The sequence below is a fragment of the Dysidea avara genome, chromosome 13 (assembly GCF_963678975.1).
Source record: "Dysidea avara chromosome 13, odDysAvar1.4, whole genome shotgun sequence".
NCBI classification, from domain to species: Eukaryota; Metazoa; Porifera; class Demospongiae; order Dictyoceratida; family Dysideidae; genus Dysidea; species Dysidea avara.
In genome coordinates, this window is record NC_089284.1 from 16169786 (window position 1) to 16183560 (window position 13775).

Genomic DNA, 13775 nt, shown 5'->3' on the forward strand with positions numbered 1-13775 from the left:
TTCTACATTCCATTCATCATCATAATCATATATATATACTCATTGGAAGATGTCATAGTGGAGGGTAGCTACTTACAATACACTTTAAAAAAATGTCTACTTGGTAAAAAGTGTTCATAGTGATTTTGTACAGTTGATTGTGTGTGTGTGTGTGTGTTACATAAACTATAGAAAAATTCTGGTAATTCATTTATTCTTAAGTCCTCCTGGCTTCCTACCACCTCTTCCAGCTCCTCTACCTGTAATAATAATAATAATAATAAGTTTTGGTCAACAAGTCAGTTTATCACTTTGGTAACTGTTCGTTCAGGTTCTTCTACTTGACAATAACAGCACTTTTATAAATGGATTTGGTGGAATTAATTTCACATGGTATAAGTCTAGCCTTTGTTAACAACAGAGTTGATTAAATTGTAAATCCATTCACTGGACTGGACTGGACTAGATTGCTGGACTCATTTAAAGTTTGCTCAAATACCCTTTCAACGACTATAAAAGCCATACGACTATAAAAGCCATTAGCTATATAACTATTACTTTGTATACCACACACTCAGTGTTCTCAATTGTCTTGTCTTACATAATAGAGGGACATACAGCTGCAGTAGAGTTTCAGTTATCCGACCCTTGTTTATCCTAAATTAGAAATGACTGTTCTATTAGATTACTTGAGTACAAGTGTATGTTCTATTAGAGTACCAACAGAGCTTTTATAGTAAATTTCTGGTATACCAGACAGTATAGACAGCTTCTACTCTCCCACTATTTGGGCGCAGCACTAAATCATTTTACACCTTTTGTATTACAATTGTTCACTTTACTGGCTACATTTAACAGCTAGCACAATACATAACTGTAAAAAAAAATTAATGTTAGTGAGATAAATTCAAGAGTTCAAAAAGGAAATATTGAAATATGCTTAGTTATAGTTACATCCCGTTACAAGGGTGATGTCATCTGAGTACACAGGATATAACCCCAGTGTGGATATTAAAGCAAGTTCCTTTGTAGTGACTGTGGTGATGGGTAGTTTTACATAGCAGCAGTTTCAGAGGTATAATTTGCTTTTGGTGGAGTGGCATCATGTAATGTGCAAGGGCTTAAAAGATAGAACGATGGAGCCAGAGGTTATTGATTCATCATAATACACACTGCTGAGACTGATTGCCAGAAAAACTGAAAATAGTCCTTGACAATTGTTTAATCTATCGCAATGGTATAGTGCTACTGTGTAAGGGATTATATATTGCAGGTGTAAGTACTGTACTGATGTGTTTTTTAACATTTCCATATTAGGCTATTGCTCCATTGGTAAACCATACCAAACAAGACATGGTTGTTATGATGTCACAAACCAGCATTAAGTGGCTTGACCACAGGGTGATAACTAACTTCTCACACAGCAGCAGAGCTGCTCTGTCTAGCTGCACTGTAGCAAGAGTTTATAATGTGTTAGGGAGAGTGTCAGACTTCTCTATACCCAGTGAAAAATGAGCCCATAAAGTAGTCTGCATACCTTTGTGTCCTCTCATAAATCTGACCGCTGTTGATTTCCCAGATTTAACACCTTCTTAGGTGGTACCCCATCTAGATGCATTGAATCCCTATGGCTAAAACCCCATCTAGACGTATCACTTTCACTATCAGAACTGTCAAGGCATGGAATGGCGACCCGGCATGATGAAATCTCGAATTAAGGTCACGTGCAAAGTTGATATTTATGGCTTTCCAGGTTAGTTGGCTGTGTCTTTCTCTTTGTACTGAGTTCCTCAGCACATTGTGCTATACTTTTCTTGAGTACACTGTTCTTTCAATCTGTAGCTTTAGTCTCTCAACGTACGTATATGCGTGCACCCACTGTACTTATAATTAGTCACCAAACAACACAAATAACAGTCATTTGAATGATGCCAAAGGATTTTACGGGCTCATTTTTGACAGGGTATAGCTAGTTTGACACTCTCCCTACACCATTATAAACTCTTGATTGTAGTAATCACCCAGTAGGCACTTTGACACTCCCACTCACTGGGATTTGTTATTACATGCCTCTACACTAAATGTAGCTTTTCAATTGCATAGTGTAAAAAAATTGTGCTATTTCACAAAACAGGACTAGAAAAAACAGATAGTTGCATTAGCAGTGTTAACAGTGCACAGTGCTTATATCATCGCTTGTAGTAGACAAATCATTTTCAATAATGAACTACACTGATGTTTGCTGTATAATGAACAAGTTTATGTCTCGCTGTAAATGGTGTCTAAATGCTTGATTCTGTAGTTAGGTCTGGTTACAAAAGGCAAGAAAGCAAACAAAAATAAACAACCCTTGAGTCCAGTAGTGCAGCCCCAATAATCCAGTCCAGTGAATGGACACACCCAGTTCATAATATAAAACTATCATCTCTTTAAAATTATTAACAATGGCTGTTTTCCACTAAGTTTTTGGCGAGTCAGTGTGAAACTCACTAAAATCTTACCCTCATACAATTTGTGTGAGTTTAGTTGAATTATGGACGACTGCCAGAAAAATCCAAGACTGGCAACTATATTATAGGTTGTAAAAAGGAGTAAAATCTACCACAACCACCAATTCCATACAAGTACTGCAATTCCATTATAAATATTCTACAACGCACATAGCTAAAGCACAATAAATCACATTTGATTTGTCCATTTGCGCTTCATTAAGATACATTTTATGTACCTCTTCTGGTTGGCTCTCCTCGTTTTACTTTCACATCTCTTCCTATCCCAGATGCTATGATACACAACTGATTACCAATACAATAATGTGATTATACCATACCTGCTTGTGGCCCTGTGTTAACCTTGTCCCATACGATTGGCTCCACCTTCCTTTTGTAAGGTTTCTTTTCTGCTAACAAAGTTAAACACAACAGCATAATAGCACACAGAATGAAATAATAATTACCAGTTTGTGTAGTGCTGGTACTTGGCTTGGGTGAGGCTACACCTGACTGTTGAGTGGTTGATGGTATCCTACTCATTGAACTACCTTCATCGACACTATCATCATGATAACACAATAACACAACTAGATAGCAAGTTGTTACTCACTTAGGATCTTTAGATGACTCTACTACTGGTTCACTTCCAATAACAGATATCCTACTGACTGAGGATGACTCCCCTTCAGTATCAATGACAGATGGGATCCTGATGGATGATCCATCTTCTGTGTCATCCAGTTCCCCTTCTTCTGGTGACCGCACCTCGCTTGACATCTGTGTGCTAACATCATCATCTGGTTGAGTAACTTCACTTATGGGCTATCACAACAAAACACATCACATGATGTAACTGATAATATTGTCATGCTCACTGGTTGTGCAATTGTAGAGGGTGGGACTACTTCTGATGATGGGCGTGGCTCATCTCTTGCAGACTGGTCAGCAACACCATGCATCAATAACATGTCTCCAGCCTCCAGTGAAGGAACAACAGCAACTGTGGAAAACAAGAAAAGTTTTTACAGCACATTTTTTTGATTTTCACATTGTAAAATATTATCCAACCACTGACCTTGGGCGGCACTGTTGGCTGACTGAGAAGTGACCATTCTTGGCTGGTCACTAACTGGAACTGATGGGGCTAACACATGAGTAGCTAATGACTGATCACCACTGGTATACACTGGAGTGTGTGGTACTAGCCTATCAGTACTGTCCTCTTGTAAACTTGTGGGGTGTAATCTGGTAATGTAGATGAGTAGTGATATTATTAAACTATAGTACTTACCTTGTGGACATTGAGTGAGGCCTAACATGTCTGGGTAGGTTAGCCTGTAACAACACATTATACTGAGCATAATAAACACAACACTCTCAATGCCTACACTAATATAATTTTACCATTAACAAATTCATGTACACAGTGACTTACCTGTGGTTGCACCTCTGAGGATGATGTTGTGGTAGACAAAGTGACTACAGATTCAGCAGCAGTATGTCCACCAAGTGGTACTAAGTTATCATCCATTGGTAGTTGTAATGGAGAGGCATAGTGTGTAACCACATCCCCATATGGGTGGGGATGTATGTCAATCTCCTCATCTCTAATTTCCTCATTCCCATCATCTAGTTCACCAACAACATCAACATAACTGCTAGCTGCATCTGTCATTTCATCAACCACACTAAGCACCATAATACTACTGCTGTCTTCATCTTGTACTACTGGCAAACGAACATCTCCCTCCCTGTAATGTACATGGTAAGTGAATGTGTGGTTATGTAAACTACCAACCTTGCTGCGCTGCTCAGCATCACTGCTGGAACTCGATCAGTCTCTTCATCACTGGACAACTCTATTGGATCACTCTTAGACAAGCCAGTATCTCCTTCAGCTGTCACCTCAGTGGTAGCAGCTGAGGCCACTTCAAACCCTGACAACTGTTCAACCTCAATATCTTCTTCCTCCTCCTCCTCTTCCTCTTCATCTTCTTCTTCTTCCTCATTATCGTCATCCACCATTTCACCGTCATCATCATCATCTTCACCTCTTACAACTTCTTCCATTGCTTCATTGTCTTCTGGTTTGGTCTCTTCATCTTCCTTCTGGTCACCACCATCATCATCCTCAACAACAACGTCTGATGTTGCTGATGACATGATAACAGTAGAGCCTCCATCATCAGTTACACTGGGTACTACTGGTTGTTCTGATGATGTCAACACTTGTTCTGTTGTTTCTTGTGCAGTAGCATCAGTGTCCTTGTGTGCTTCACCCTCAATTGCCATCGGTTCAGCTTCCGATTGTTGTGAATCCACCTCAGGAGCTGCAACAGGACTACTTTGAACTACATCATCTCCAATATTAGTTGTTGTGGCAGCAATATCAACTCTATCAGTTGAAGTTGCACCAGTTGCTGTTGTCTGTGACTGTTCTTCTTCTCTGCTAAATTGTTCTTCTGATGGTCCAGCTGTACTCCCCTCCTCTGTACTCACTATAGTTGATGAATCCTACATATACAGCAAGAATCATCACCAATTCAATTGCTTTATCTTTATTAGACGTGTACACTACATAATATATACAAATACAAACACACAAATACCTCAACTTCCTGCTTCAGTTTCTTACTATCCACAGAAGATCCTTCTTGGTCAGTGGACGCCTCATCTTCCTCTGCTCTACGTCTCTTGATGGTCACTCTACCAGAGTATGCTCCTACAGTGGCTAGAGCTGGATGTCTCATCCTCACAATGTTCACACTGGGTACCATACTGCCATCTGTAATACTAGCAGAAGTCACCTTGATATTCTTCAGAGCTACTGGTGGCTGTATTGTTTGGACAGCTGAAGGCTCTGGAGAAGATGACTGAGGTTGGTCTTGGTGGGAAGAAGCTGAAGATTCTCTAGAGGAAGACGACACTTCTCCTGAAGGTATAACACTTGTAACTGGCTCCACTGAGCTAACAGTTGCTGTAGTAACTGTAGGTGCTTCTGCTGTAGTTGTTGTGGTTATGGAAGGGGGTTCCCCACTGGTTACCACAGCAGCACTGCTCACTGGCATACCAGTATCCATAGCTGGTACAGATACAGTAGTTACTGTAGTAACAGGAGCAACAGGGGCTACACTAGCTTGTTGTTGTGTGGAGGGAATTGGTGTTGGTGTGACAGCAGCTGTAGGAGTCTGTGTGGTAGTGGCCAGTGGTCTGATGCTGGCTGTAGGGGTGACAGTGACACGCGTGTTTGTCGTGGAATGTTTTATCGATGTGGTTGGCTTAACAGTAGCCATGGGTGTTGTTATGGAAACTGCTTGAGTTGCTGGTGACTGTGTTGCTGTACTAGCAGTCTCAACAAGACGACCTTCTTGTTTGGGTGACTGGAAATATCGCAACCTTTCCTCCAAGGAACTAATCCTTTCTTCATGTTCTGTTTTTTGTGATTCAAGTTTCTTGGACATTTCCTCTGTAACAACAATAAAATCATGTTGGCATCTATTACACATACTTTCAGTGTTCAAAGTTTGTCCAGCTATATGGTGTAAGTACTTACCAAGTTGTTGCTCTTTGGTTGTTCGTTCTTCGCTCATTCTCTTTACTTCCAAGTCCAATTTTTCTTTTTCACCTACATGAAAACAAATAATTGCAATGCCTGAAAATTGCAAAATCACTCACACATATTGATTAAAATAAACAGTCTACTACAAATACACAAAAAAAATTAGAGTTTTCAACTAGAGTAGGGACTATAACACATCGATAAAAAGTACTGAAACAAGCTGGAGTAGTGCATGGTATTAAATCACAGTAAAAAAAATAAGAAGTGTTATGTCCCTACTGTGCTCAAGATACCATAATAGTAGGGATATAACACTTCTTATTGTTTTATTATTGTGCACTACTCCAGCTTGTTTCAGTACTTTTTATCGATGTGTCCTACTCTAGTTGAAAATTCCAAATTTTTTTGTGTACTTATTTGTTAACTTTTTTTGTAAATAAAATTATTATGACTGGTGAACCCACGCATACCGCATCAAAAGAAAGAAATGGCGCTGCACGCCCCACCTATCAATTATCGTCTGAAAAGTTAAGCGTCCATTACACTTCGTTGTCAGCTATGCTCAACCCGTTACACAGCAGTACGAATCAAGAACTGTTCGAAAAGCACCTCTGCAATCAAAGTAGCCACTATGAAATATACTGATGATTTCTGTTACGAAGGGAAGCCATTACGTGCTACCACCAAATCGACACTTTTCGCTGTCAGCAAAGATGAATGGGACACAAAGGAGGACACTGGTAAGTCCATAAAGAATGCATTGTATGTAGTGCGGTATGTCTAAAGGCACCTCTCGGGCTGAAGTGAAATCAAACAGCGAAAAAATCAAGCCCGTAGCCTTAGCTGTTATTAAGTTACGCTTGTCTGAAGGCATCAGCCAGTCAGTCAGTCAGTCAGTCAGAAAATTCTGTTTAATATATATATATATTTTAAATTTCATAGCAATTTGTTAAAATTCCATAGCAATTTGTTGAAAGTGTTTCGAGGCAATCTGAAAGCTTGTTTGGGCTTAGTTTTACTTAACCAATACTGTCTCATCATTGCCAGGGAAAGGTTTTTGGGTGATGTTTTTTCATGGGCCACGCCCACACCGTTGTGGTCCCTACTATACAGTACTATCGTACTGTATGATAGTGAAATCCGTCTTTGTGACTGCCGGTATAGAAAAGCAATTTCCAACTTTTAATTCCACAAGTAATTTATGCAGTAATCCAACTGTCTAATGCAGCCACCTGCTTCATTTAAATTCTCTGTCTGAAGGTGACCAGGTTAGACAGGTTAGACTTTAATACATCTATAGCCTACCCTTCATGTTGGTTAAACGTTGCATAGCCACTTTCATTGTCCTCTTCATCTCATTTACTTTATTCTCACTGGCAGTAGCAGAAGCCTTCTGTGTATCCAGTGATTCCTTTAGTTCTTTGTTCTCTTTCTCAAGTTGATCAACCTTCTCCTCCAGGGAGCTCCGCTGAACAGCAGTAGCTGCTGCTGTGGCTGCTTCTTTGGACTATAAGAGATCACACCAAGTAACCAATGAGTGCGTATGTAAGCAGTGGTGTGGTTAAGTCTCTGGACAAAGAACTGCCTGACAGTTGTTAACAGTTTTGCACATATTACAAATTACAGATCGTATACAAAAAAAAAAGCAAAGTGAAAGCCACATGCTGTACCTGACTACTCTCCTTCAATTGTTCTAGTTCCTTTTGAGTTTGTTCTAGTTCTTTTTTGGTTTCTTCAAACTTCATACGATACGAACGGCCGACTTTCTGTAGTTTTTGTACAACTGCTGTCTTGGACTTTATGTTCTCCTCAGACTTGGCTAGCTCTTCCTGAGACTTTGTCAGTTCATCTTGAGCTTGTTTCAGCTCAACACTATTGTATAACATTCTGATTACATCCATCCATTAAATACTAATTACATAAGACCCCTTTAACTAAACCATGGCATACCTTCACAACATGATATTTACTCTAAGTAGCAAATACTAAAGGAGTATAGGCTATAAATTTGTATATAAACTTTTTCACAAACTTTGTAATTAGGTTAAAAATCATGTAGACACAAACAATTTTCAAACTATGCATCAATCTTGAATGTCACCCTCTTCAACGTTGTGGCTAGATAGTACAAGGTGAATACACTTACTTGGCAGCTTCCTGGTCTGACTGCCTGGCTGCATTGAGTTCAGTCCTACAGAATACATTGTGAGTAATTGAAGTATTTTTAGGTTAGGTGTTTAACTTACTCCAACTTTTTCTTAGACTCTTGCTCAGTATTAAATTCTGACCTAACAACACAAATATGTGTATGAAATAAACGACCAGTACATATACATATATACAAGCCCTCTCTTCACACACGACACTTGTGTGTGTGTGTGTGTGTGTGCGCACACACACACACATGCATGTATGCACACACACACTAACTTCACAGATTCCAGTTGTGTTTTTAGTTCAGCCAATTCTTGTTTTCTTGTCTCTCGTTCCTCTATCAACTGCTTGTACTCATCAGGATCGACCTGATTGTACCGCTCTATCAACTGAGTAGTACGAGCATTCCACTTGGCAACCTACATATCAACTAAACATTAAACAACTGCTTCCTGCACCACCACATAGAATATATTCAGGTATTAACATGTTCTATATGGCAGAAGATTACAAGAACACATAAGAATGCATACCTCATTTTTCAGTGCAGTTTTCTCAGCCACGAGGGCATCCTTCTGAACAGTCAGTGTCTTCACAGACTCCTTCAGTGGTTGTATCTCTCCTTCTAGCTCTTGCACACGAGACCGTGATGTCTCTAGTAACTGGTCCAACTTGTTCTTCTGCTCCCTCAACAACTTGTTGCTGTCACTGAGCAGGTTTAGCTGCTCTACCTGTGAAGAAAACAAACTAAATACAAAGTGCAAACATTTCAAATTTCAATGTCAATTTAATAAACTATGCAAACCATTAAAAAATTGCACTTTTCTCTACTGACCTTGGCAAGAATAGCAGCATGCTCTTCGGCACTCTTCATACTCATTGTGTTACGTTCTCTTTCTTCTACTAACAACTTCTCTGTCTCAGCTAGTTTACGTTGGAGGTGGTCGCATGACTCCTGGAGGCGGACTTTCTGTGACTGTGCCAACTCTGTCTTAGTATCACTGATCTGTTTCTCTCGGCGAATGTATCTGAAGAGAAACAAATTCAGCATAGTAGTGAGGTGGATTAACTGAAAAATACATAACAATTGTGCATTTACTGATAAAAGCACCAAATTTGGCACAGAGGTAGAGGATCGCCTAACAAACAAATCTGGATATTGGGCCAATGCAGGCCACGCCCCCTTTGATAGGTTCTACCCACTCAACCGCACTAACAAAATATTAATGTTTTATTACACAATAAACAAAGAAAATGACAAACTGAACATGAACTCTCTATCATATGATATAGAATTACACTAATTTACCTATTTTGGCATAGCAGACATGGCCAAAACACACTCTGTGTGTAGTATTTCTACCGAAAACACTGTTGTGACAGTATAATTATGAATAACTGCATTATTAGACTATCATCATATCTGATGTTTTATGTAATCATGTAGATGCTTTCATATACTTTAATTTATTTAAGAAGTGTTAAAGATAAGAACACATACTGTACATCCTAGGAAATGTATGACCAGATTTGCAAAAAGGCACACAAAATTTGACTCATTTTTTGAACTTTGAATCTTTATAACTTTTTTTATTACTGCAGCCTGAAATTTTCCATGAGTGCAGTTAAGGTATCTGGATGCAGTTTGAAACTAAGAGTAAGTTAATAAGTACAAGGAGTCAAGTGTTACATCATTTTGTTTGCTGGCATGTAAAATGTGTGAAAAGGTACCTTTTTGCACCATCTCCTATATAACGTCCTGTATTATTTACATGTACTGACATGGTCAAGGTGAACATTGCAGTAGTGGGTTAGATTATAAGAAAACATTGCATGAATATGTATAAACATTTAGTGATAAACATATGTAGCTATCTTGTTTATAAGGCTATTGGAATCCCTACCCACTTTTAGATATACCATGAAAAGCAATCAATAAAGAACCTTGTCTAGTTACATACTGTATATAAATTCAAATTATTTTATAGTTTGTAATTACCCACATAGACGCTGTGGTTAATACATGCACTCAGTAGCCAGTTTACAAAAATTTAACTGGGTACACACTTGGCTATTACATTATTCTCAGACTTAAAAGTTTGTCATGCATCAAACACAATGTTGTTTATTCAAGGATGACACACCTCTGAATAATGTGTGTACCATGTTCCATTGGATCATTTGGTATATGCTACAATAGTAACAGTGCAGTTGTGAGCTCTGGCAATGCATTATCAGGTATTCCATGCTTTCTTCTTACTATGTCCAACAAAGCTGGAAACATAACAGCCTGAATTTTAATATGCATAGCTCGGCAATGGATGATGCTACAGTGTTTGCGTCTTCACATTAGTCTTTAAGATTGGAGTTTCAAGTATCATGTTTACTAAGGCTAGCACAGGGCTGGCCCATAACCAGGATTCTTAGCAGGACCTTTTTCTGTTTGGTATATAGTGTATGTTTCTGAAACACATTTTGCATGGGAAGCATGCAAAAGCTAGGGAGTGTGGGGACAGTTTCTCTAAAATATTTTTTGTGCTTGAATGGCTAAATACTTTAATATGGTGATATATCAGGAATTTTTGTTGAATGGTTTTAATTAAATAGTGTTGAAAATAACTGACTGTTATATTGAATATTTGATTGCTCTGTTATAGTACCTTGATCTTGAGTGTAATGTACTAGTAAATTTAACAGAGAGCGGTTAGTCTGAGGTCACCAAATTCCCTCTAAATATTGGCCTGTGGTAGTAAGGGGTAAGAAGATCAACCCACTGGAAACCCCTGAAAAAGGTTTAGCTTTCCCAAGCATTTGGCCAGTTATGAGCAATCTTTAAGTGCCTGTGCAAGGTTGATGGTATCATTGTCACTATCCAACTCACAGGCTTTGGCGTGGGCCTTTGCCAGGGCCGATATTTTCCTCAAATGCTATTAACATATTTCTCTGAGCACTTACATCAGTAAATGGATCTGAAGACACTATAGATACTGTAAGGGACCAAAATATTAATAAATTTTACTTGGTCAGAACTGTTTCTTTGCATATATTATGTTCGCCAGATATCTTTTTTTGGGACCGGAGTTTCCAGTGGGTTGTCAGAAAGAATCTGTTGTCCCAATCTTAAAGACCCACGTTAAGACACAAACCCTGCAGTATTTCCATTGCCAAGCTGTTCAAATTCAGGATGTGATACTGATTCCAGGTTTTTTGGTGTGGTCAGCATGGAATACCTGAAAATGCACTGCCTGAGCTCACAACTGCACTGTTACTATTGTATCATACACCAAATGATCCAATGGAACATGGTACTCACATTATTCAGAGGTTTGTCATCCTGCTGTATGACAGGACTAGTAAATCCATGCAAAAAAAAGCCAAACTGTATAAAAAGGGTGCAACCTTCCCAAACTGTATAAAAAGAGTGCAGCCTTCAAAAAGCCTGGGTGAGAAAAGTCGTGAAATCAAAGGTGGTAGCCATGAAATGGCCGCAATGATGTTAATGAAATAAATTCTATTAATGCACAATGGCCATTATAAATTTACCATCATCCACGTCATTGCAGCCATTTCATGGCCACCACCTTTGTTTTTCTTATCCAGGCTTTTTGAAGGCCGCACCCTTTTTTATACAGGAACAACAGAGAGCAGTCATTATTAGAGGGACTTGTATGGCAGTGAAACAGGTAATGTATTAGTATATAAACTACAGAATCTATGTAAGTAATTGTAAACTGTAGAATTCATGTACGTAACAAGACAAGGTTCATCATATTTTGTGTGTACCTTTTTACTGGTTTTAGTGACATATCTAAAAATGGGTGGGGCTTCCAATGGCCTTATTAACCAGATATAACTATGTTTATCACTACATGTATAGTTATGCAATTACATGCAATGGATTTCTTATACCGTAGTCTAACGCACTACTGCGAAGTTTAGCTTGGCCATATGTACAGTACATGTATATAATACAGGATGTTAGGGGATAGCAATTATGGTTGAATAGATATTTCCTATACAGTACGTTTTCCTACTTTTAACAATTCTTAAATAAATGAGAGTATCTACATGATTGCATAAAACACCAAATAATGAGTTCACAAGTGATGATAGCCTAATAATGCAGTCACTCATAGTTATACTGTCACAACAGTGTTCTTGGTAGAAATACTACACACAGAGTGCACTTTGGCCATGTCTGCTATACCAAAATAGGTAAATTAGTGTAATTCTATATCATATGGTAGAGCAGTTTGTCATTTTCTTTGTTTATTGTGTAATTAAACATTAGTATTTTGTTAGTGCGGTTGAGTGGACAGAACCTATCAAAGGGAGCATGGTCTGCATTGGCCCAATATCCAGATTTGGTTGTAAGGTGATCCTCTACCTCTGTGCCAAATTTGGTGCTTTTATCACTAAAACGCACAATTTTATAGCTAATCCACTTCACTATAGGTCAATAAGATTACAACAAAGGTTAAACATTTTGATATTAAGCAGAAAGCTACTGGAAAAATTCAAATAAGTATGATATATGTAATACTCACATCTGTGAGTTAAGGACACAAAATCCATATAAGTTTTGGTCTCAAAATTTTTTTGCCTCTGAAAGAAGTTTTTATTGCAGTAAATTCTTGGTCCTAAAATGTCCTTCATTTAAAGGCTTCACTGTATTCTTTTGTCATACTCACTCTCATAACATTACAGTTAACAACTACACATGCCTATCCGGATGATAGAAGCAGCAGTTACGTACATGACACCTTCAGACAGTCTATTTTACAATAGAAACATCATACATACAAGTAGTGGGGGTAGGGCTATGGTATTGTTGCAGTTTGTACACACCAACCCATCTGATAGTATTTTATACCATGCCAAGACTGAGTGGTATCATAAAACTATGATATGCTAATGAAATGATACCAAATTTCAGTAAATGATAACACAATATCCACATTAGTGATACTAGTATTGACCACATCATGACATGCTATTGAACAAGGAGGTTGCAGATCAAGTTCTTAAAATAAAGATTGAGATGCTCTAATAGATCCGCCAAACACTCTAATATAACATTCAGTTACTAAAGTAAGTATATATGTATTTCCTGGAACAGGGTATCCACAAAGCCACTAACCCCATCACACTTATTGTATGGGTACAATATTATTTGAAATAGCTAACTGCTACCAATGAGTGGATGGGTGGATGAGTTTAAGAATTAGGGCTGACTGGCAATGCCTTCACATTTCCAGAATATCTACCAGCACTACAAGAAGTCTACCATGTCACTAGAACCAACAAGCAGCAGATCAGTATTGGTGATGTGGTACAGATTAGTGATGATTTGTCTAGGAGTCAATGGAAATTTGAAATTGTGAATGCCATATTATGCCAATAATGGATAACTTTAGAGATCTGTGACAGTTTGCACTGTAAATGGGTATATTGCATGTCTCTATCCATTGGAAGTGTCTGCATATGAATGCTCTACAGATGTAAGCACTGAAGGGTCAGCCCAATTTGACCCTATACAGATGATAGTGGAACTTCACAGTGATGACCCACCAGGAGGACTGATCAGAACA

The 13775-nt window shown here is 38.4% G+C and overlaps 1 protein-coding gene across 2 annotated transcripts in view; it reads right to left on the reverse strand.

Annotated features, from left to right (window-relative positions):
- Positions 1-13775, reverse strand: part of LOC136243748 (nucleoprotein TPR-like) — a 43603-nt gene continuing 29828 nt past the window's right edge. Inside the window, exons 32-50 of one of the 2 annotated variants that reach the window (XM_066035350.1) lie at positions 9020-9212; positions 8718-8915; positions 8461-8603; positions 8277-8318; positions 8177-8221; positions 7701-7902; positions 7336-7537; positions 6025-6096; positions 5081-5937; positions 4270-4985; positions 3907-4222; positions 3763-3806; positions 3547-3716; positions 3347-3471; positions 3082-3293; positions 2936-3030; positions 2810-2878; positions 2708-2761; positions 1-239 (exon numbers count right to left, since the gene is read on the reverse strand). In XM_066035350.1, coding sequence (XP_065891422.1) covers positions 187-239; positions 2708-2761; positions 2810-2878; positions 2936-3030; positions 3082-3293; positions 3347-3471; positions 3547-3716; positions 3763-3806; positions 3907-4222; positions 4270-4985; positions 5081-5937; positions 6025-6096; positions 7336-7537; positions 7701-7902; positions 8177-8221; positions 8277-8318; positions 8461-8603; positions 8718-8915; positions 9020-9212 — 3808 coding nt within the window. In that variant the 3' untranslated portion in view covers positions 1-186. Of the gene's footprint in view, positions 240-2707; positions 2762-2809; positions 2882-2935; positions 3031-3081; positions 3294-3346; positions 3472-3546; positions 3717-3762; positions 3807-3906; positions 4223-4269; positions 4986-5080; positions 5938-6024; positions 6097-7335; positions 7538-7700; positions 7903-8176; positions 8222-8276; positions 8319-8460; positions 8604-8717; positions 8916-9019; positions 9213-13775 lie in introns of both variants that reach the window. The other variant, XM_066035349.1, reaches the window with a different exon arrangement.